This window comes from Anser cygnoides, chromosome 2, assembly GCF_040182565.1.
Source record: "Anser cygnoides isolate HZ-2024a breed goose chromosome 2, Taihu_goose_T2T_genome, whole genome shotgun sequence".
NCBI lineage: Eukaryota > Metazoa > Chordata > Aves > Anseriformes > Anatidae > Anser > Anser cygnoides.
Window position 1 is genome coordinate 140,356,406 of NC_089874.1, and position 25,279 is coordinate 140,381,684.

A 25,279-nucleotide genomic window follows, 5' to 3' on the forward strand; every position below is an offset into this window, starting at 1 on the left:
AAAAGGGCGGTCAGAATCCCAAATGAGGCCTCCAACTATGTAATCACATTTCAATAATATTCCCTAGCCTCTTCTTTCCTTTGTTTCCCTTTTAAAATGCTACTCATGCAAAACTTTTGTATCCTATAAACCTTTCTTTTAAACCCTCCTTGTGCCCTTGATTTTCTTGTATCAAAGAATTTTAAGGAAGAATTCTTCTGCTTTCAATTTTCTGGGATTTTTTTTAAATACAAAATTTATCTTTTTGAATTTTCTCTTACACATTTTTTCCTATCTTCACCCCTAATGTCACTTTGGACAATTGAATTTCAAGAATAACACTGGGAAAAAAAAAAAAAAGTGGAGAATCAATTAGATTTAAATAATGGAGAAAAATTGAGAATTTTAATTGCAAATATGAAAAAATGTTTCTTTATTGTGTCTTCTGGTTTGTTGTGTTATATTTCCATAGTTTTTATCAGCCAGTAATTCAGTTTTTGTTCGTTGCACTGCTTCATGTTACAGATTAATTTCCAAGAAAGTTTTGGAATTGTGTGTGGTCTTCCTACTGGTGACCCATGCACAGTAGCCCTCGATGTGTTGCTTTATACACTTTTTCAAATTCCACTGCTTCTTTTTCTTTTTTTCTTTTTTTCTTTTTTTCTTTTTTTCTTTTTTTCTTTTTTTCTTTTTCTTTTTCTTTTTCTTTTTCTTTTTCTTTTTCTTTTCTTTTTCTTTTTCTTTTTCTTTTTCTTTTTCTTTTTCTTTTTCTTTTTCTTTTTCTTTTTCCTTTTCCTTTTTCTTTTTTTTTTCTTTTTCTTTTTTTTTTCTTTTTCTTTTTCCTTTTCCTTTTTCAAGTTACGACTCAGTCTTACTTTACTTTTCCCTGGTTACCTATCTCACATGATATGCTTAACTATGTACTTGTTTTGAGTAGGTTTGATTTTCCTAAATGTGGAAAGGACATGAGTCATTCAATGTGTTTGCAGCCTACTTCTAATGGATATTTTTCCACATCACCAAACTATAAGCTAATTTTAGCAATAGTGTACTGGACATCTAATATTGAGAGCCATCATACTGACCATAAATGTTCTAGGATGATGCAGATCATTGATGAAGGAGGGAAATGATGTGGTAGCAGTCTACCAGGGTCAGACCATTACGTCTGAAAAGTCCCCAGAGAGGTAACAGCATTCGTGAGCAAAGGGGAATGAAGCTAGACAAACTGGAGAGCTTATTTCTAGAGGGAAGCTGGAGAATGGCGATGGAAAAAACCCCAGTCTGTGACCGTTTTAGTTACTTTCATTGGCTGCTGATTTTTCACCCATGCAAAGAGATAGCATGTTCCTTACTGAACCTCTAAGTAAAATAAATCTTCATTATATTTATGTTTAGTGCAGTACATGGTCAACATACAACAGATGTATTTATCTAACTTTTGGATGCACTTGTCAACTTGTTCATGAACAAATAGTTTCCTTACATATACATTTTATCACTTGCTAAATTAAGCAACACATAAAAGATGAATGTTATGGAACTAAAGACATACTCCTTTCATTTTTCTGAACTTTTTTTTTTTTTTAATGTTGTGAGAGTACAGCATATCAGTATTCAGTTCTTAAAAGCTCTTAACCAAATGGCTTAAATCAGCAATGAATTAACAAGTTTGCTTCAGGTTGGAAAAGGGTGCATTTGTCTTTTGAACGGATGGTAGTTTTGTGCCATAATGCATTTCAGTGTTGCTTTGAAGGAGAAAAAAAAATGCTATATTTGTGATTTGTTGCCTTCCACATGAAAATAATAATTAAAAAAAAAAAAGGCAACTCAGCTATCTTCCAAAACAAAGCCAAGAAAAAAAAATCCTTTGTTCAACTTAAAATATTCTTTATTTATGTCATTTAGCTGGTTTTGCATCCATGCAAAGGATGGAAATCATTAACGTGGTTTTACATCCATGCAAAGGATGAAAACCTACTATTGCTCCTCTTACCAACTCTCATCTAAATTGTCTAGAGAAGAGTGGTTGTGTCAGATAATGGCTGTTCTGTACTCATTACACTGTTGGTGTAATTTAATCTCTTTCATTCTTCTCTAGATATACTCAAATCTTATACTAATACACAGAGTAGTACAAAAGAGCAAATGTGGCTGAAAAAATTATTTGTAGAGTTTATATTGGAACAAGAGAGTTAAACAACTGTTTATACTGTTCATCATGCCGCATGATATGAAGCAGAGCACTATAAAAGAAAATTCATATTTGCTTGGCTAGTTTCCTTAAATGTGTTCCAAAAGCCTTTTTTTTTGCAGCTGTAAATGGTAATTATGTGTTGAGCAGTCTCCGGGCCTGATCCTGAACAACACAAAGTACTCTGCTTTCCAGAAGTTTCCCTGGTGAAACTTGGGGTTCTCAGAAACCTTCAGTCTATTGTAAAGAAAGCCAAATGTGCTTCATTAGACCAGGAACTGAACTGACCTCATTTGCTGTAGAAATTTTTCCCAAGAGATTTTTTGCTTGGGAGGGGTAACTTGCTATGGTATGTTGCACAAAACTGAAAAATGATAAAACTCAGAAATGAAAGGCTTTTGGTGCCCCATTTTCTTTTTCGTTCCTTTTCTATCCTCATCATAATTTATTAGGGTTGATTGTACACAAAATTAAAAAAAAAAAAAGACAAATACAAAAAATATTAAAAAAAGAGAAGTACACCCATTAAATGTTTCAGAGATATATTCAGTCAAGCAAGTCCACTAGGCACCAGTGTCCCAGTAATTGTTGTTGCCTTCAGCTGAAGGAATAACTCCTCAGCTTTGAGTGGTTGTTGTTGCTGTTATAAAAGTTTCACTATGTGACAGAATATCAGCATGTTCTGTTTTGAAATGAGCTCAACTCTAAAGAGCTGTTCATAGATTTCTGAAATTTATTTCCAATATGCAGTCTGCCTGTACAATATGGAAGGGCAAAGAACTTCATATTCATGCAATTATGTCTTGTAGCTCAGGACCTCTGTGCTGTGGAGAAACATGCCTGTGAGCAGATTTGTGTGAACACGCCTGGGTCTTACGTCTGTCAGTGTTATGAAGGGTATGAACTTGATGCAAATGGAAAGAATTGCATTGGTGAGTATGAGTTTAGCAATTCACTTTTATCTTTTGACACAAATCAAAGGAAAATTAAATGTAAATTAATGTCCAGTTTGGCCATAAACAATGATGGCAAAGCTGTCTTCTTCTACATGGGTGGTAGATAAAGAAAAATATATATTTACATGATTGTAGGCCCTTACTTATAAGGAACAATGACTGGGAAAAATTGTTCCAATGAATTTCACACAGAAAAATAACATTGCTATCTTGAAACTAAGCATCTAATGTTTTATTTTAGATCCATGCAGGTGGCCAGCACGGTACTGGCATGTTATATATGGCCATTCAAAAAAAACAAAAGCAGACGAACTTGGTAGTTCCTTTTCAGGCAGAAATTAGACAAACACAACGTGAAAGTGGACAAATTATTACCATTTCTCACTTGGTTTTATGGTTATGCCAAGAGAACTTTCAAACTCTTTGAAAGGATGGCTTTAAGGAATGGTTGGTCCCCATTAAAAGAACCCATCCAATAGGTGTCTTTAATTTTTACTATGGGTAGTACAGAAGCAAACATCAGGTCTAAGACAGCTCAAAACAGCAAGCATGGAAATACAGTACAAAAAATTTTGGACAAAAAACATACTTCTTTTTCTATTAGCATATAAGTATCTCACTTTTTATTTCTTTTCTGTTTATACACAGTAAATATTTTTAATATAATTGTGGTACATTAGGCTATTGCCCTTCTCATAAATGTTTCATCCCATACTACATTTCAGGAAAATGCTGTCTTCTGTAATCCACCACAAACATAACCTGTCTCTTATTACCTTCACAGTTACTATGCAGAATAATCCTATTTTGAGGTGCAAAGTAGATGACAGTTTATGGAACTGAGCAATCTGCTTATAGTTTCACATGGGGCACACAAATGAGGTTTTGAGGTTTTTTAGACTTGGAATAATAAATGCATTTTTAAAGAACATTGACTCTACTTCTCTGCAGAAATGTTTACCGTACATGTAGCCTCACGATCCTCATAGGAGTGTTTACAGTTCTTAACATAATTTTGCATCAACATAATTTGGGCACTAACATATCCCTTTAAGAACCTGCATTCTGAAGTTGAATTGTTTTGAAAATGCAGCTAATAATGGTTGCTCAGGCAAGAAAGCCTTTTAGATGATTATAGCCCAAATTTCTACATCTAACGCTCCACAGGATTTCATCCAGTAACCTTAGCCTAATCCTCATGTCCTTCACCTGTGTCAAGGTCAGACTTTTCTCTGCTATTGATGTGACTATATCACTGAAGCGAAAAAATCCATGACTTCTCTTAGCAGGTTTTTGTATCCCTAATTCTTTTTTACCATATATTTAATCTGAGATATTCATATTTATTGTCGTCAGCTGTTATTGCTATCTTGTTACGTTCTCTTCCTCATTTCTGAAGGGCTAATTTCTCTAGTTAAGAATTGAAGGCAATGCTAACTGCTTTATTAACACACCTGTCAGCCAGTTACCTGAATGGCAATAATTAAATAAAAGCTCACAACCAGCAACTTACAATGCATTCATTTAAAGTAACCATTGAATGGTGGAGTAATCTGAGTGTTTGCAACACACTGTTTATGATAAAATGTACAGATAATTATGGTTAGCAAAGCGCTACCATTTTGCCTTTTAAAACAACTTTTCATGTTAACTGTCTGCCTTTCATATGAACAAAATCCTGCCAGTTATAAGTTTGGTGGCGATGAGCCCTTCTTTCTACATTATGCTGCTGAACACACAGCCCTCTCAATCTTGGTCCCACTCTCCCCATCTTCTTGGTGTTGCTGGCCGTGGTGTCTTCTCTTCCCTGGCACTGGTGCTGAGCTGTCCCCATACTGCTGCAGCTGTTGGGCGTGGGCTCTTTTCTCCTGGCAATGATTTGGCTGCTGGCACCTGACTGCAGTCCTGGCACTGCTGCATTTTTTGGCTGTTTTCTAGGTTTTAACAAGTCTTCCATGAGTCTTCTCTTCTACTACTCCACACTGTTTTTCATTCTCCTTATGCCTTTACTTATTTTGCCACATTTTCTTCCTAGGCTTTCTTCTACCCTTCTCCTTAATTTAATTAATTCTCAAAAAAAAAAAAAAAAAAAAAAAAAGAAAAAATACATAAACATCACATAAACATCATAAACATACATAAACAGCAATATTAGAGAAAGGTGACCTGTGCTGCTCACATATCGGAGAGGGCAACCTGAGCACCTAGGGTGTGAAATTGGTAACTAGATGTAAAAGATAGCTCTCATCACTTAGCAACTAATTCCAAGCAAGAAAAACATGGTGGAACAAAGATAGGGAGATGACAACTGAATTTATTGCTTGCTTGCTTAAAAATATCATTAATTCAGAATTAATTAGAAAAGTTTCTTATTGAAATAGGCATGGGCCAAAATTAAGATTTCACATTCTGGTGCCTATCCCACGACTCTCGTGACAATAAGGAAGTATAAGTTTTATTATTTTTAACAAAAATGAGGAAAATATTATTTTGCTTTGGTCTTATACAGCTGTTATGCATTTTCTGCAGGATTGCAGTGCTTCAGTATAAGAAATGTAGATTTATAATTCTTTTCAGTCTTTTCAGGAAGATTTAAGTCCTCCAGCAACTTACTTGCTGATTGACATGCTGTTGACAACTTTCCCGTCTAAGCAAGTACCACCAAAATGAAACGTGAAGCTGAAAGTGAAATTAAATTCTAGGTAGATTACTAATGCCAGTCTGCAAGGATAAGCCTGCATGGAATAAGGGACTGGGGGAGGGAGTGGAAATAAATAATACATATCTCCAAAAGCAACTGTCAAGAGAATATTCTGACTTCCTAACTGTCAGTGGAAAGGCTTTATTTAAATTGATATGCTCATTATTGGTAGAGGCCAACAGACCTACTTCTATGAGTAAGAGGTTCCCAGAATTAATATATGTGAAGCAAAGCAAGCCTGGTAAATTCAGCATCTTGTATGAATTATTTATTTTGAGGTGTTTCTTTTTTTCCTTTTTTTGCCCACAGTACATTAGCAGCTGCATAGACCTAAGAAGGCACAGTCCTTCCCTGGAAGAGATTGTCATCTGAAAGTACTTGAGGCGATAGTTACTCAGATGTTGATAATAAAGCATTCTAAGACCTGTTGAACCATTCATATGTCTCTCAACTTCATAATAATTAGTTGGGCAGTTACAGATGTTCTGGTAGAAGTGCATGTTCATTAGGGTTTAAATGCAGAGGAGCAGGTGACTTTATGGAGGGATTTAAATAGGCTATTTCCCAGGTATGGTGCTGTATAGAAAGAAATTGTATATTCTTTCACTTATTTATTACTATGTGTTTTAAAACACTTGAAAATGTGCATGTGGTTAGAATTTATTTAAGGGGAAAGCTGACTAATTACATGACACATTATATCCTTGAAATATATATTCAGCAAATACATTTTTATATGAAGCTATTCAGTGTGGAAACAGGAATGTACTTGCCAGGAAAATGGTCTCACATGGTAGACAGTAAGTAATCTAATTTGACATCATTCAACACATTTATTCCTAAGAATAAATCTTCCTAAAGAAGCTCTTTCAAGGTCACTAAATGTATTATCTGCTTTCCTGACCAGACTTTGACTAAATATCTTAGCACACCTGAGTGTGCATTATTTGCAAAGGGAAGGCTATTAAAGAAAAAAATTGTTTTCATTAAAACAAACTTACAGCCTCTTAAAACAGTTTGGGAGTATCCACAATATACAGCAATAAAAAAATTAGTCAGTTGGCAAAGAGGGGGAAACTTTAAACATCTGTGAAGCTGGGCACATTGCTCTCTTCTGCAGAAAGAATTAGGTAAACTTGCCTAATGTGGGCCTGGAAGCTTTTGGGGGGTCAGAACACCTGCCTCGTGACTTGTCTTTGATTTCTCCTAGGGCTTTCTGTGTAAAGAAACAGCTCAAACTGCAAAGAAATAGTATAATTTATTTTGCTCCTTTAGCACTTTGAAATAGGCTCGTCTAAGTAAACTCTGAAGTGTTATATTATCACCCTTCTGGCAATCTATCTTGCAAATATGGATTTGTGTAATAGGTGACCAGACTTACGAAATACGTGACTAGACTAACTATGATGTTTGATTTCTCTCACACAAAAGGCATTATATAAGCAAAATATCAGTGGTGAAAATCAGCTGAAGCGTCAGACTTTGTAGCTGCACCTGATTTGTACAGGATGATTTTGGACCAAGGTAGAGGGGATAAATGTGTCATGACAGTCTTCAGTGTAGGAGGTATTGCCATAGGTCTCCTATGTATTCAGGCTACTGGAACTAGTCTTGATAACTAATATAGCTAATATTTTAAGGAAAAGTAGAACAATTCCAGGTCTGGATTTGGAGAGACAGAAGACAAAACTAAATCAAACAAACTTTGCTTGGCCCTGGTCTCTGAACAGAGTTGCTGACTGAGTCATGGTTTCCAGATCGGAGAAAACGCTTTGAGAAGTTTCCTGACAATAAGGGAGCTGATAAATGTTCAAAGGATAGGAGAAACAATCTGGGATTCAAATGAATCTGATGTACCAACTGGTAATTAAAGTACACTGCTTTCTGCAGAAAGGTTGTTCAGGAGAAAAATGATGTCAGTTTTTCCTTTTTTTCTTGTAGTTACTGTGTATAACTAGTACCATAATCTCTATGTGTAATAGTTCTAATTTTGTTTTTCTGATTATATATGTTGCTCTTGTTCTTTTTCAGTTGTAGACTACTGTGCTGTGGATAACCAGGGTTGCCAACATGAATGTGTTAACACTGAGGACTCCTATTACTGTAGATGCTACCCAGGGTTCATTTTAAATCCAGACAAAAGAACTTGCAGAAGTAAGTAGTGATAAGCTTTAATTATGCACAGTATGTACTCTTTCTGTCCAGTTCTCAGCAGTAATTCTCCCACTGTTCCTGGGAACACTGAATAATATGTTAGGTATAGAAAATGTTGGAGTGCCCTTGAATCCAAAGGTCATAAAAGCAATGAAAGTTGTTTTTGGAGGTAGTTTGGATTTTAGGGGGAGAGAGTAGGTGGAGGGGCCCCTTCTATAAACAGGAAGCATTTAACATGAGACCAGGCTCCTTTTTCAATAGTAAAAGCCAAAAGCTTTGTCTTGCATATTCTCTTTGATTATCCATATATTTCATTTCGAATATCATCTCCCTAGCTGGATAAACAAACAGGTCTGTACAAGATGATTTATAATCATCTTGGTTTGTAAGACAAGCTAAAATTAAACAGAGTGAGTAGTTCCACAATCAGAGAAAACACTGCAGCCTGTTTTGCTATGGATTTTCCTCAATAGAGAGTTCTTTGATACTTGTGCCAAAGCTCTGGGAAAATCAGTAGCCTCTATAAAACTTCCATGTTTCCACCAGCTTATAATAACTTCAGAGGTTTCCTTGTTTGTCAAACGTGATTGACACTGGACTAACAAGTTCAAAAGTTACCAGAGCTGGGGGGGATATAAAGCGGAAGAGAACTAATAGACCAGAAAATACTCTTGCTAAAGCTTCCCTTAATTGGGAAAATAAGCTAAAACCTCTGTAGTATGTAATGTCATAACTCACTTCAGGAAATGCGAAGGGAAAACTTTAATGTATACTCCTGGTTACCTTTTTTCATAAATGCAGACCTTGGTAATGAAACTTTAGTGTCACAGCTCTAAGCTGACAAAACCCTTTAGTTTTTAGCAAAGTGAAACTGCTGATGCCATTGATGAATATAATCCATACTGTCTAATAAAGTGAACAAACATTATTTCTGTAGCACTGTATTTCAGTGTTTTTTTTTTTTTAAAGGCTTGGGGGCATTTCAACATTCAGTGAAAGAGATGAAGTTAACCTATTGACTACAGTGCATATTATGCTTGTTATGTCACTTAATTTTAACATTTAGAAAGAAAGCATCTAATGCAGACTGCACATCTGACCTTATGATTCAGGGAAAGAGACATACCCCCAAGCAATTCTTCTTGCTGAACTTCAGAAGACTTCTGTTTGTCCAGTTGTAAAGTTTATCAAGGTTTCTCTATACTGCCGTTTGCTTTCAGACAATGTCCCTAATTTAATGTCACCCACAGATTTGCTGAAGGCATACAGATGGAGTATTGCAATGGATGGCTACAAACTCTTCAGAAAGGATAGGCTAGGAAGGAGAGGCAGGGGGCTAGCCCTCTATGTTAGGAAATGTTTTCATTGTCTACAGCTGAAAAATGGTGATGACAGGGTTGAGCGTTTATGGGTAAGAATCAAGTGGAAGGCCAATGAGGCAGATGTCATAGTGGGAGTTTTCTATAAACTGTCCAACCAGGCTGAAGAGGCAGACACAATATTCTATAAGCAACTGGGAGCATTCTTGTAGTAGCTAGTGCTTGTTCTTGTGGGGGACTTCAACTTACCAGAAGTCCCCAAGGAACAGCACCCCGCTGGATCTTTTCCTTGTTAACAGAGAAGGACTTGTTGGAGATGTGAAGGTTGGTGGCCATCTTGGGCCTATGCCCAAGATGATTATGAATTAATAGAGTTTTCCATTCTTGGAAAAATTAGGAGGGGGGTAGCAGAACTGCCGCCCTGGGCTTCCAGAAGGCAGACTTTGTCCTGTTAAGGCAGTCCTGAAGGGCAAAGGAGTCCAGTAAGGCTGGACACTCTTCAAGAACGCAATGTTGAAGGCGCAGGAGCAGGCTGCCGCCACATGCTGAAAGATGAGCTGGTATGGAAGAAGATTGGCCTGGTTGAACAGAGCTGTGGCTAGAGCTCAGGAAGAAAAAGAGGGTTTATGACCTTTGGAAGAAGGGGCAGGCCACTCAGGAGGACTACAAAGATACGAGGCTGTGCAGGGGGAAAACTAAAAGGGCCAAAGCCCAGTTTGAGCTCAGTCTGGCTACTGCTGTTAAAGACAAAAATGTTTTTATAAATACATAAACAAGAAAAGGGAGGACTAAGGAGAATCTCCATCCTTTATTGGATGTGGGGGTGAAACATAGTGACAAGAGATGTGGAAAAGGCTGAGGTACTTAATGCCTTCTTTGCCTCAGTCCTTAGCAACAAGACCAGTTGTTCTCTGGGTACCCAGTCCCCTGAGCTGGTAGGTAGGGACAGGGAGCAGAATGAAGCCCTCATCATCCATCAGGAAACGGTTAACATCCTGCTAAACCATGTAGATGTAGACAAGTCTATGGAGCCAGATGGGATCCACCCGAGGGTACTGAGGGAGCTGGTGGAAGTGCTCACCAAGCCACTTTCCATCATTTATCAGCAGTCCTGGCTATCAGCGGAGGTCCCAGTCAACTGGCGGCTAGCAAATGTGACGTCCATCTACAGGAAGGCCAGAAGGAGGATCCAGGAAAATACAGGCCTGTCAGTCTGCCCTTGGTGCTGGGGAAGCTCCTGGAGCAGATTATCATGAGTGCCATCACACAGCACTAACAGGGCAACCAGGCGATCAGGCCCAGTCAGCATGGGTCTATCAAAGGCAGGTCCTGCTTGACAAACCTGATCTCCTTCTACAGCAATGTGACACGCTCAGTGGATGAGGGAAAGGCTGTGGATATGGTCTGGCTAGATTTCAGTAAGGCTTTTGATACCATTTTCTACAGCTCAAACTCTCAAACACTTACTAAGCCACTTTACCTTACACTTGATGTCTTCTGAGCCTTGCTAATAAAATAAATCTTGAAGAAAAGAAGAGGGTAGATTTTGATGCTAACGAAGTTGAGACAACATGAGAGCTCTTCAGAGCAAAAGTGTGTTCTAGTTTCCATATGTTATGAATCACACTGCCTTTGAGTTCACATAAACAACATGAAGGAACAAACTTCAGAACACTGGATTTAAAATGTTTGTAAATTAAAACTTTTAGCATAAATTTCTACATGTTTGGCTTATGTACTGAATCTCAGTGACAGCTGCCAACTAGCCAAGACTCACACCCATGCCAGACCAGATCACTCTATCAGTAAGCAGGCCTGGGCCAAGGGCTCCAGTTTTTGAGATCTTGTGATTATCAAAGAACCGTGGTTTTCTGTTCAAAAACAAAAAGTAAAAAGTAAGCTTCAATGCTCAAGGCTAAAAAAAAAAAAAAAAAAAAAAAAAAAGGCATGAAAATGTAAATGTTATCAGTACAGTCATGCATGTCTTACAAATTTTCTCTGGGAATTACTCCAAATTTCTCAGAATGAAATAAAAGGAACATGGCTCATTAGGGGAATCCTGCCAACACCAGCAGAGTACTCTACGTGTGGCAGAAAGAGAAGAGGGCAGTAAATTCAGATTGTCAGTGAGGAAGGTAGAGGTAATTCCCAGCTGCTGAGTTAACTGTTAAGAGGACTTTTGCTACTATTGCTGCTTGGTCTATTATTAGTGAAGGCTTTCATCACATATAAAGGCTCGATTGCATTAGTCTACTGCATATACTAGAAAAGAACAGTTCCTGCTTCAGGAAGCTAATTATCTCTGGGAATAATAATTAAGCACTGAATTTCGGTTTTCAGGTTGTTTAATGAAGTGTTCAAAAGTGCCGGATGTTATTAAAAATATAACTTACTTGATTTCCGACTCATTTATCTATTTTTAGCAGTGATGAAGGATTAAAACCGTTCTTTCCCTACAATAAATTTGTTAACTCCCCTTATATAAAGCTAAGAGATGGCCACACATCACATCTAAGTGAATGTCAGGTTCTTTGACTTAATAGTGGTTAGCGCTACAGGGTAAATAGCCCAGTGCTTACTGCAGTATTATCTTCCCTTCTAAGGTACTTTGTACAAAAGTAGTAGCTGTTTCTAGAGTTTGCTCATCTTTCCTATGATGAGCGTTTTAAATGGAAGAGCTATGTAGCAAGCGCTCAAGGCTTTTAAAAACACTGATGCTTTTGATGACCTGGTTGTCCCGCTTTGATCTAATGAATAGCATTCAGAAGCTTGGTTGTGTATTTATTACAGATCATATCAAACTTGCTCTGAGTAAAATAAATAGGCAATTTTGATGCGGCAGTGTATAGGGCTGAGCTGTGAAATGTTGAGAAATATTTAAGATTCTGACTTCTGTACTGCACGTAGTACGTGTGTTCTCCAAGAATTCATTTAAGAATACATATCAGGTCTACCCTAGTATAACAGATTATTTGTCAGAAAGGAACATTTTATTTTCACAGTTTGAAACAATATGGTAAAAGTTCTAAATGGTGCACAAGGAAAAAAAATAAATAAAAGAAAATGACGTAAAAGTTTTTTGCCTAGCTTATATCTGAGGAATTATATTTCTCACTGACACAATTTTTTCCATTTAGGACCAGACTATTGTGCTCTTCAGGACCATGGCTGTGAACAAGAATGTGTTAATACAGATGATTCCTATTTTTGTCGATGCCAAGAAGGGTTTAGACTTAATCCAGATAAGAAAACATGCAAAAGTGAGTAATCCTTTGGACATAATGAAGTTCATCTGCTTTTATTTCTTAAACCAGCTGTGAATGGTTTCCTTTCTGAAAGGATGAAAGTTTTCTCTATTATAAAGGTTGAAACAAATCTTTCTTTATAAACTTGAATTTTAACTGAGCCAGTCATGCTAGAAAAATACATAGTTTGCTGTTTCATAGACTAAGTTGTATATTACACATTTTTTTAAGAGATGCAGGAAAACTTAAAGTATAATATAGAAACCACAGTGGCTAAAAAAAACAAAAAGTTTGTTTCTTATTTTCTGACTTTCTGACATTGTCCTGTAGTTACACAAACAGCTTTTTTTTTTTTTTTTTTTTTAATTTTACCTTGCTTTGCTGCTGAGTTGCGTTAGCCAAGGACAGATGTATTTCATTAGCTTTGAGAAAGTAATGGATTGGTAATGTAGTTATGAGAAGCAACTTAAAATCACACATGAAACCCCATACAGTTTTCTTCAAACTGTATTAACAGCCTCAGCAATGGTAGGGTTCCAAACCAATTGTACATATTATTTACTTCACAAAGCCTTTTGTGTTACAGCTTGTACTGAGTTGGGGTCCAGAAACTCAGCAAGTTTTCAATGTAATGCTGTTAATAAAGAACTATCTTGACCTGGTGAATCAGTTCTAGGGGGGGAATTGTACTGATATTTTATAAGTACGAATCTTGATTAGAGCAACATAATTATATTTCTAGACCCTCATAAAATTTATCTGTTTTTACAACTATGTTTTCTTTCAGTCTTAAAGATGTTTTCTCATGAAGCATCATTATGTACACAGTGTGGTTTTTACAGCAATCCATACTCTGGCTTTTATTATCTGTATGGTATTTTAATACATCCAGGTTTTTATAGAATGGATGTACCTTAATCAGTATAGGAGTAAAAGAACTATATTGTCTGGAATACTTATTGCTAAGGATTTAATTAAGAATTAAAGACAAATCATAACTCTCTTTTGGGGTACTTTTCCTTAACTTTAGGGGACTCTGGATTTGGCTGTAAATCTGGTGACTTTTTCAGGATTGAGCTCCCATTCCAAAACTTGTTATAACAAAGCTCATGTTAGATAAACTTGTAAAGTAAAGTAGAACATTTGCATATATGCCCTCATTATAAATCAGGACGAATACATCGCTGGTGACCAGCACCAGGCATTCCTCCTCCACCGTGCACCATGGTGCATAAATTGTAATGACTACAGGAGCAGGGGTATGGAGTCAAAGTGCAGTCTTGCTTAGCCAAGTATTTGCAGTCAACTCACAGATCCACGACTCACTATCAGATATGCACAGTTTTAAAAGCTGTCCAAAGCATAGAATCTGGTACCATTCAACAAAAGTGAGTTTTTCTAAGCTGTTTTACTTCAGAAACCCTCACGACTGGCTTGAATTCTTTAGTGCTTTTCTCTCTACAGAAGTAAACTTCTGTGATTTTGGTCAGCATGACTGTGAACATGAATGCATTAATACGGAAGAGTCACTTGTGTGCAAATGTCATCCTGGATACACCCTACAACACGATGGCAATACGTGCAGAAACGAGTATCTCATGCACTGCAGCAACTAGTTACTGCAGTGGGGTGAGGTGTGAACAGAACGAGAAAATGCTCCTGAGTCCCTTCTGAGATCTTTTTGAGCTATGCAAACCTATGTTTCTGTAAAGTCAACCACAAGCCAGCCCTAATGAAGTCATGATATAGTAAGATCCCAGATTCAATATGGAACTAAAACATCATCTTCTCCAATACAAATAACTGGGAAAAGGTGTTCAGCCATGGTGTCAAACACAACGGCAGAGCTTACTCTGGAACATCTGTATCATTGCTACGAGCTATTTAACTGCAGCACACTTAAAACTAATGTATGCTGATATGTGGAGATGTGTAGAAATCTCCCCCTGCAATATGTTTGCACTTTCATCAATCTGTTTAATAAAGTGTCCTCTGTTAATAAGAATGCTACTAAAGGAGGGACCAGTGTTGCACCAGAAGACACCAACAGCACTACCCACTTCCCGTCACCTAGTTTTCAGCAGATACTGTTGTTGTTTTTTCCAGAGAACCATTTTGCACGTCATCTAAAATATTGGTAGCGTTTTTGCCTGATGTACTTATGATAAATTTTTCCAAAGGAACACTCTGTCACTGAAATTAAAAATAGTTTATATGCTAGGGAGTAATTATTTTTAAATAAACTATGTGTGATAAAGCCGTATTTAAAGATACTTGGATGTGTTGCAAGAACTTTTTAACAATTATGTTTTTAGGCTATCACAAGTTGAATATCTAAAAATAAGTATTTCCCAAGACACAATTTTTTTTAAATACAGACCTTTCCCCTTTTCCCTCCCTTTCTCTTCCTTAAAAAAAAAAAAAAAAGGCAAATATGATGAACAAATTTACAGTTATACTATTTCTTAAAGCCTGGAAATTAGTTGCTTTGTGAGTACTCCACTCCTTGAAAGCATGTGTTAAAAGATTCTGCATTAGAACCCAAAGTATTTAAATGTTAAAATTCACATTAGTGTGGATGTTTGTATTGTAAAAGATGGTGCCAAACTACAGATGCATTTTTTCACAGACTCTTTTTTTTTATTATTATTTTCTCCTTTTTTCCACATTTTTTGTGTGCTCTGAGAAGTTACACAAGCCTCTTCATGGTGATGTAAACCCTTGGAATAAGGAGACTGTTCCAGCTGGAACTTGCTTCAACTAGTAAAAACTTACACCTCAGCTTTGCTTGTTCAAGCCAATGTTACCTCTCCTTACGTATTATGGTAAATCTGGACTGACTCCTGCAAACGCATTGCCTAGTTAAATAAACTAATAAACAGCAATATTTAAACCTAAGTAATTTTATGTTAAGTATAGGATTTTTTTTTTTTTTAAATGTAGACAGCTACAGACGTGTCTGTTCACATCTGTAAATGATTTGCAAATAGAGACATGAGACTCTGTTTGTGTCTGAGGGAACTCCACTACTTTTGATCAAGTTAAGCTAAAGTGATTTGGGCCTATATAACTAAAAATAGCCATTAGCAAGACGTGAAAAAAATCTTATGAGGAAGTTCAGTATAAATCTTTTTTCCTAAAATGTGCTTTTTCTATACTTACGGAGTCAGCAGATTACATAGTACATTTGCAAGTGCACGTATCTCACTCTAAAGCTTTGCTGTCTGTTCTGTGGACCAGTTTCATACAAGATTCAATAAATATTCCATTTTATCTGACTTGGAATCAGAATAGAAATAGGAAAACAAAGTAAATGGAACAAGTTTAGACACTCCCATACTCATAATTTGTATCTTTTCTCCACTGGGCTTGAACTGCTGTAACCTGTTGGCAGGATAGTTTTAATTTGTGATTGCTCATTTGTTGAAAAGATTTTACTGTTTATGAAATAATCTGGAAGCTATAATTTCTTTTACGAGAGTTACTAATATTCCTACTTCTCTCTGAGAAAATTTTATGGTGAACAAAAGAGAGAGTCTTGCCTTTTAAAGAAAGAAAGCACAATCCTGTGGGTAATATGAGGCAGGACACTTTGCCTTAGTTTCTCTTTGTGACATTCGGCAAGTACTTCATCAAGTTTGTCGTCTGCTGTGTGGGGTTGTTTTATTCATTTCACTTAGGTGTTGTTAATTAACTCATGTTGTTCAAATAGGTGGGAATGCTGCATAAATAAAAAGCTGTATTGATCTTTTCCCCTTGGCTCTGCCAAGGTATTGTGCACAAACTACAATGTCATAGTGTTTGTACCTAAAACTCCATTGTGCTTTCTTCAATTATGAACACAAATCAATAGGAGTGGACCACTGTGCTGAAAGTAATCATGGCTGTGAACATCTGTGCCTAAATACCGATGATTCCTATGTCTGTCAGTGCTTTGAAGGATTTGTCATTAATGAGGACCTAAAAACCTGCACACGTAAGTCTTCTTCTTGATCTCAGCTCACCTGGGAAAGGTTTCTGTTTTCATACAGGGAAGAGGACACACCTTCAGCGGAGGGAAGTGATACCATCCAGAGGGACCTCAATAGTCTTGAGAGGTGGACCTCTGTAAAACTCATGAAGTTCAACAAGATGAAGCACAAGGTCCTACACCTGGGTCAGGGCAATCCCGAACTTGAACACAGACTGGGTGATGAGCTAAGAGAGCAGCCCTGTGGAGAAGGACATTGGAGTACTGGTGGATGAAAAGCTCAACATGAGCTGGCAACGTGTGCTTGCAGCCCAGAAGGCCTACCATATCCTGGGCAGTGTAGCAGCAGGAGAAGGGGTAACAGTTTTAAACTAAAAGAGGGTAGATATAGATTAGACCTTAGCAAGAAATTCTTTACTCAGAGGGTGGTGAGGCCCTGGCACAGGCTGCCCAGAGAAGCTGTGGATGCCCCATCCCTGGAGGTGCTCAAGGCCAGGCCGGATGGGGCTTTGGGCAACCTGGGCTGGTGGGAGGTGTCCCTGCCCATGGCAGGGGTGTTGGAATTAGATGGGCTTTAAGATCCCTTCCAACCCAAACCATTCGGTGGTTCTATGATTCAATTTATTCTCACAGATTGAATTTCAAAAACACATTAATAATGCTTTGAAAGCAGACACAGAGAGTAAAAGGACTTGGGAAAAGGCACTTGTCAAGATGACTGTAAATTCTAGTGTTTGCAGCAAGTCTTGGAAGATATGTCCATCCCCAGTTGTTGAGGACAGTTTTCCAGTCACATGACACATGTGTCTGACTGACATTTTAAGATTCGTGTTCCCCAGGCAAACTGCATCATCTGATCTGGGGCAGAAGTGTAAGTCCCATACAGCTTTACCGCTCACATGGGAGCCCTAAATAAATGAACAAAAGTTGTCCTGACAGCTCTCCACCCTTTATAAATCTAATGATCACTGAGAATCATTGCAGTTTCACAAATGGCCATATTAGTCTTTCATTGGAAAAAAAAAATATATAAAAAGGGCCGGGAAGAGAGGAATGTGATCATATTTTGCCTGGTTACTTTTCCTGGACCTGTCGTCTTTGATGAGAGAGTTTTGGCCACCTTTTCTGCAGATTGCAGAGGTACATTGTTTTTCAAGCTTGTTGAGTGTTGGAGTAGCTCCAGACTTAGCTCCTTTACTTGCACTTGGGCCACACAGTTTTAACAGAAATCAAAATGATACAAAAATAATCTTGGATACAAAGATAATATTGGGAAAAGTGAGGCAAATCTGCAAAGGCAATTTGCCTTTGTCTTTAACCTTATCTTTGTCTCTGTACTACCCTTTTTAGCCCCCCGCAACATCTTGGCAGATACTGCTTCTATCACTGCAAAAATCAAAAAAGGGACAGATAGTAATGCAAAATTAGTACTCTTATATTGTACATATAATAGGGATTGGGGTGTGCTAGAAACAATTTATCTGAAAATTCATCTAAAAGAACCACTGGAAATTCAGAAAGAGCTGACCTATGTTTTTAATAGTTGATCAACTTGCGAATGGAAAAATCCTTTTCCTTTGTAGTAAAAAGAGGTGTTTTATTTCACTCAGTCATTTTCCTCCAGGCTGTAGTTGGAGACCCATCAGCAGCATTAAAACTGTGCTGTGGCTTCTGGAATCCCTCCATGCAATAAAACTGAGAGATTTTGAATGGTGGTTCTTCTTGCCAGTGTATCCCTCCCCTCATATTTATTTAGGAATAAGATTTGTCCTATTCCTGAGCTCCTGAGATGAGTCGCTGAGACATTGTGGGTTTTTTAGACTGCCATGAAAAGAGTTCTGGCACTTGGGATGTCTTGAATGAGTGGCTGAGTGGGATTAGCATTTAACATATACCACTCCTAATGGGAAAACATTGGGGACATGACAACACTGGTGTGATATATAGAGGCACAGGTATCTTAAGACAGCTGGAGGACCACCTGAGTGGTAAACAGATTTCTGCTTTGACAGCTTAGTACAAAACAATGAGTGGCACTGTGTGTGTAACCTGTAAAGAGCAGTGAGTGCTGTCTGCAGATTCCTGGGGATATTGTGTCTTTGTACTATGCAGAAGAAACACTCAGGAAATTTGAGATGAAAAAATGGACCACATTTGACTGTTCTTGTCATTTTCAGTTCTTTGCGAAAGCTTGGATAGCCTAAGCCAAAGACCACTGAGGTCCCAGAGAGGTTTTCTGCTTGCTGCCACAGCAGCTAGGTCAGGCACACAAGCAAGTTCTGGGGAATGCCATGTTTACCTCAGATCATTTAGAAACCATTTTTGAAGAGTGTTCACAAGGTAGCTTTTCTGTCTTTGCCACTGTCTTTTATAAAATCATTGTTAAAGTGCTGTTTTTATTATAATTCTGTTTGTGAGTACTGAGGCATGGACCCTCTTGAGTTATTCTAAACATTCTCAACTCTGCTTACAGCAGTCAATGCAAAGTGTACCACAAAGCCTTCTTAAATTTTATTGAAGGTGTATGTATATTATCGGATAAGGAACAGGATTGTTGCTTAAGTGATTCAATGTGTTTATATTTACTTGCTTATATGCAATGCAAATACTAGGGATGTAAATAATAGTTTAATTAATGATTAATATTTAAAAAAAATAACTTTCATTGCTCCTGCAGGAGTTGACTATTGTGCTCTGAGTGATCACGGCTGTGAACATTTGTGTATAAATGGTGACAGATCTTATACTTGTCAGTGTTTTGAAGGATACAGGCTTCGGAATGATGGGAAAACTTGCAAACGTAAGTTATTATTCAGCAAATCAGTGCTAGATTTTTATTTCACACACACAAAAAATCTGTAGGGTAGGATTTGATTACCTAAACATGGCTTTCATTTGTGTCATTTTAAATGCTCTAGGATTGCAGAAGTTCACAGTTTCCCCTTTGGTGTCCTGTTTGCCAGCAGTATGTCAATGTCTTGGATACTCTAAAGGGGCACTGGGTGCAAACTTTTAGGCACCTGAATGACTCCCTGAATGTCTGGGACATACAAAAAGTAGCTCTGATGCTTGTCTGTTGTGGATCCAAAATTATTTTACTCCAACTTACACCCTTATATCAGACAACTGTAATTTTCTTCTCAAATCAAGGCAAAAATATATAGCATTTCAAAAGACTTATACAGCACAAAGAAGCCTGCAATACTAATGGAATGTTCACTTTTCCACAATGTGGTATAAGGGTCATTGCAAAAGAGATATCATAATTGCATTATACATTTGGCTACGTTACGCAGTTCTGAAGAGTGACAGATATAAAAAGGAACTGAAAATTTCTCTCCAGTATAAGAACACACACTAAGTGATCAAAGAAGAATTGTGCATAAGTCCTTAGAAAACACAGAGGCATGAAATACTTTATAACTATAAACCAAATCATATCCAAAGATCTCATCAACATCTGCTGTTAAAAGTTTTTTTTGTAGATGTTTTTTAAAGTCATCCAGGCCCTAACATGACAAATTAAAATCTCCATATTATCAGTTTGTATTACACATACCACATCAACAACCTACTTTGTTAGTCCATGCGAACAGAGACAAATTTTGCCTGTCTCAAAAAGTACTGACACTTTAACATTGCAAAAAGCTAAAAGGAAGTGAAATTTTGTGTCCATGCAACAGTCTTGGCAAGAAAATAAAGGGTGGGGAAAATAAAGTATAAGTAAGAAAGATGTTAGTTTATCCAATGTTAATAAATAGACAATTTAATTTTATTTTGAAATAGAAGTTGTAACTAAATCACCTATCAGGAAAGCCCACTGAACATCAGCTTACCCAACTATAGCTGGCAATTTTCAAGAATGCCACAGCAGGATTATACAGTTGGTCTTTCTCATTACATTTAAACACTACATAAACTGAGCTTTTGTAATTCTAGTTTACAGAAAAATGACAAACACCATCTGAACTTAACCACAGGGAAAGAAAACATAACTACATCAGGTTTGAGCAGGTTTATTACTGAAGATAAAATGATGGTGATGGAAAGATACGTTTCTCACCAGAAAGTTTACTTGAAATGTGGATGTGGGATTTAGGTGTCTTTGGAAATCTCTGTGGGTAACTAATCTTCATGCTGGGGACACGTGAAATTATACAAACTCTGGAACCAAAACGGTGCACTTTTCCGTAGTAATAAGGTTATAAAATTTGTACAACAAAGATGTACCTTTTTGTTACAACATAAATTGACAGCAGGTGGTATAAACGATTTGCAGAATTGAGTCTGGAATACCAGCAAGAGCAAGAACATTCAGTAACTGAACATCCTGTCCTTAACTAACGCAATTCTTAATCTGTTAAATTACTCTCAGGTAAAAATGTCTGCAAATCAGTCAACCATGGCTGTGAACATGTTTGTGTTAGTGCTGACAATTCCTACATCTGCAAATGTCGTGAGGGATACATATTGAGAGAAGATGGGAAGACATGCAGAAGTGAGTAACCAATATATATTGAACATTTTTGCACGTGCATTAGGCAAGGAAAGAAAGGAGTTTATCACTTCTCACTAGAAAACATCATTTTGATACCTACATTTTTAACATGTTTTCATTCAAAACTATATTTATATCTGAATCATTCTCAGGACAGGACATCTGCAAATCAGTCAGCCATGGCTGTGAGCATATTTGTGTTAACAAAGATGACTCTTATGCTTGTGAGTGTCATGAGGGTTTCCTGCTGAGAGAAGATGGCAAAACATGCAGAAGTAAGTACTCTGGTAATTACTAGTAGACTTTTATCTACAGTACGTAGATCTGTGGAAGTGTTTTAACTAAAAGCAGTAGTTTATTCATGATATACTATTGTTATACCTGCCAGAAGCTTGTAAGAGACTCAGTGGACAGAAATGGTGTATTTTAGTAGCTAAACTGATATGACTGTAGACAAAAAAGACCCGCAAATTTTCAGGTACCAAGAGTTAGAAGTGTTAGCTGCCTAAATTTTTGTCCATTTCTTCCAATGATCTCAGTAGACCTAATGAAAGCTATTACTTCTCCCTGCATAATATATTCATTGTAGATGTGCTTTAACCAAAAACCGTCAACTATTCTCAGATAAAGACATTTGCAGCTCAGTTGCCCATGGCTGTGAACATGTTTGTGTTAATGCTGATGAGTCATACATCTGCCAGTGTTATGAGGGATTTGCATTAAGGGAAGATGGAAAAACATGTAGAAGTAAGTATCCTTATCTTTAATAGAAGTTTTCCTTATAATCTGTGCATTTGTAGACATGTTTTAAAGTCTGGCACCATTATTTTTTTTCCAGATAAAGATGTTTGCAATTCTGTTGACCATGGCTGTGAGCATGTTTGTGTGAACACTGATAATTCATACATTTGCCAGTGCTATGAGGGTTTTGTATTGAGGGAAGATGAGAAAACATGTAAAAGTAAGTTACTTGATGTTAATGTGTTTTTTACACTCAGGGGTCTACTGGAGAAGCATGTTGTGTTAGAGGTAGGTCTTATTTATGATTTTACCTGACAAAAAAAGAGGATAAATTCATTATTTTACTAGGAGGTTATTACTTTTAGCATTTATATTTTTGGAAATGTACTCATTTATTAAACTGTAGTAAATAAAATCTAGATTATTCCTAGGTAAGGACATCTGCAAATCAGTCAATCATGGCTGTGAACATCTTTGTGTTAATAATGACGACTCATACACTTGCCAATGCCATGACGGATTTGTACTGAGGCAAGATGGGAAAACATGCCGAAGTAAGTAGCTTATGAATAAAAGCAGATATTTCATTTCTCTTTTACTTGGAAATTATTCAGTGATTCACAGTGGTCAGAACGGAATATTGTCCTGTATAGATCATAAGATTTTTAGGAATTAATTATTGTTGGAACTAAAGCTGTATTTCAGAAAATCAGCCAGTTTTAAGTCTTTATGTGGCTTTTAAAATGTGAACCTCATTTCTGGACTATGCCAAAATTTAATCTTGAGCATAGGATGTTGCTACATTTTACTTTGATGAGTTGAACTTCTAATTGCCACTGTGTTGTTCTGTGTATACTCATGTGGACCATAATTTAACCTGTTCCTTAGCTTAACCTCTTATCATGGTCTTCAGTACATGATAAGCAGATGAAACTCCTTCAAGCTCTTTATATGTTTTCTTATCTTTTCATAAATCTCTTCTTGCTCTCCTAAAGCCTTTTGTATTTATCAGCATCCTTGCGGGGACACCACACTGGTACAAAGTCTTACAATACAAGGTACAGTAGGGTCTAAGGTATAAGAACTATATCCCTAATTCTTTTTTGAATCTACCCTTTTTTTTTATGACCAAAGATAGCATTAGTCTCTGACCATACAACTCTGCTAAAACTCATGTGTAGCCAGTTATCTACCATGACCATAGCCATATAAGGCTTTCAGTCACACAAGTGTCCCACATCCTGTGGGAAGTATAGCCTTCATTCTTTTTTTTCTAAATATGTAAGTCTAATTCTGGCTATTTAAAAATATATATGGCTTGTTGTTACTCAGCCTGCAAAATATTCCCATCTCCTTATATCAGCAGCTGCTCTATTTTTATTTGCCATTCCTTCAACTTTGGAATAACCTGCAAACTTTGTCAGTGATTATTTTATATTTTCTTTAAGATGGTTCATTAAAATGTTAAATAGCAGAGAGGCATTCCTTAGAAAGAAAGCCACTTGACAATTCCCAATTTACAATATATCCTGAAGACCTCTCTAGCCACTGTTAATCCATATAATGTTTATTTTGTAGTTATTTTTGTTTTGTTTTCTTAATCAAAATAAATACCAAGGCTGATACCTTACTGGATTCTCCATTGTATGAATAACCTGAGCTTTACAAAACAGCATCATAGTCAATTTAAAAAGATACTTATTTACTTTTCCCAGATCTATTTTTCCATAATACCAACTTGATTAATTTTCTTTCTTTGATTTTCTCTAAATCAAGGTCGACATTATCTATTCCATTGTTTTAATGCAGATTAGTGTCAAGCTGACAGGCTTACAGTGAATTATTTGTCCTTTTCAAACACTGTGTGTGTATGCACAAGGGATGGAAACTCCTCAGTGTTTTGGGGCTTCCTTGGAGTTCTGGGAGGTAACAAAAAAATAACACTAAGCAAAAAATAACACTAAGCCAGCTCTGTTACACCTCTTGGCTGCAAGTGATCTGGAGTTACTGCTGTTTCTTCAGTAGGTGCTGTGTGACCTACTACTCAGCTCATGAAACATCATTCCAACAATATTATCAGTAGCCTATTTCATAAGTTCCAGTTTGAATATACTAAATCTTTTTTACCTTTTCTGGATTAAGATTGACAATTCTATTATTTCTGTCTACTAATTAACAATATACTGTTAGAATGATTTGTTTTTTTTAAATAGCCTTTAAATAACTTACTCATACTACCCTTCATTTTGTTGGTCATGCATTCCCTTTTCCTTTATCTTATTATTTCCATGTTTTTGAATTTCACATTTTCATTTTCAGTAAATAATGTGAATTTTCCTTTCATTCATTATTCATATCTTATAGCTGTTTTCTGTTTCAATTTCTAAAGGAGGTTGGTTTTTAACTACTCTGGTATTCTTTTTTGATGATGTGACTAAGTTTTTTTGGAGGTATCTAGTTAAGGTTACCTAAAATAACCTTAAATAATGCAGTCATCATTACTTTTTGTTTTTATATTTTATTTTTTCCTCCCAACACAAAATCCATAATTGCTTTCAGCTATGTAAAATTTATCCTTCTGAAGTAATAGCTGTTTGTTGAAATACAAGCTGGCTTGTATTTCATTCTGTTTGAAATCAACAAATATTGCACACAGCTGTGCATAAACTGATGCTAACTGATGCTAATTTTTACTTTCATAACCATTTCTTGTTTACCTGCTAGAACACGATCTAGTCTAGATTGTTATGTCTTGAATGTAATGCTTATTGAGTTAGAACATTGTCCTCTATAGTATTTTTTGGAATTTTTGTATTGGCAGCATGAAACCTCCAGGTAATGCGTCTCAGACTGAAGTTCTTGTGAAAACATAAATGTCTTCCCTACACATTGAACTTACTTGCTCTGCTAATTGCTAAGAACCAAGAGAAGCCAGTTGATGTAATCTGGATTTTGGCAAAGCTTTCAATACAGTTTCTCACATTATCCTTCTGGACAAAATATCCAGAATACAGCTAGACGAATACATAATACAATGGGTGAACAGTTGGCTGATGGGTCAGTCTCAAAGGGTGATAGTGAATGCGGTTACATCAAGCTGGCAGCCAGTCAGTAGTGAGGGTCCACAGGGCTCCATTTTAGGGCCAGTTCTCTTCATTGTGTTTCTAAATGATCTGGACAGGACTTGACTGCATAAGTAACTTTGCAGATGACACTAAATTAGCAGGAGCTGTTGATTGTGGAGGGTTGAGCAATCACGAACCACATGAAATTTAACAAGACTAAGTGCTGGATTCTGCACCTGGGATGGGGCAACCCCAGCCATATGTACAGACTGGGGGATGAGAGGCTGGAGAGCAGCCCTGAGGAAAGGGATCTGGGAGGTTTTGGTCGACAGCAAGTTGATCGTGAGCCAGCAGTGTGCCCTGGCAGCAAAAAGGGCCAACCATACCCTGGGGAGCATCAAGCGTGGCATTGCTAGCCAGTCGAGGAAAGGGATTGTCTCGCTTTGATCTGCACTGG

At 36.9% G+C, this 25,279-nt stretch overlaps 1 protein-coding gene across 6 annotated transcripts in view; it reads left to right on the top strand.

Annotated features, from left to right (window-relative positions):
* Positions 1-25,279, top strand: part of MATN2 (matrilin 2) — a 68,795-nt gene that overhangs the window by 27,776 nt on the left and 15,740 nt on the right. For 5 of the 6 annotated variants that reach the window (XM_048068697.2, XM_048068698.2, XM_013179998.3 and 2 more), the window contains exons 5-14: positions 2,983-3,105; positions 7,862-7,984; positions 12,441-12,563; positions 16,402-16,524; positions 19,196-19,318; positions 20,894-21,016; positions 21,169-21,291; positions 21,641-21,763; positions 21,855-21,977; positions 22,189-22,311. In XM_048068697.2, coding sequence (XP_047924654.1) covers positions 2,983-3,105; positions 7,862-7,984; positions 12,441-12,563; positions 16,402-16,524; positions 19,196-19,318; positions 20,894-21,016; positions 21,169-21,291; positions 21,641-21,763; positions 21,855-21,977; positions 22,189-22,311 — 1,230 coding nt within the window. Of the gene's footprint in view, positions 1-2,982; positions 3,106-7,861; positions 7,985-12,440; positions 12,564-14,012; positions 14,136-16,401; positions 16,525-19,195; positions 19,319-20,893; positions 21,017-21,168; positions 21,292-21,640; positions 21,764-21,854; positions 21,978-22,188; positions 22,312-25,279 lie in introns of all 6 variants that reach the window. The other variant, XM_048068700.2, reaches the window with a different exon arrangement.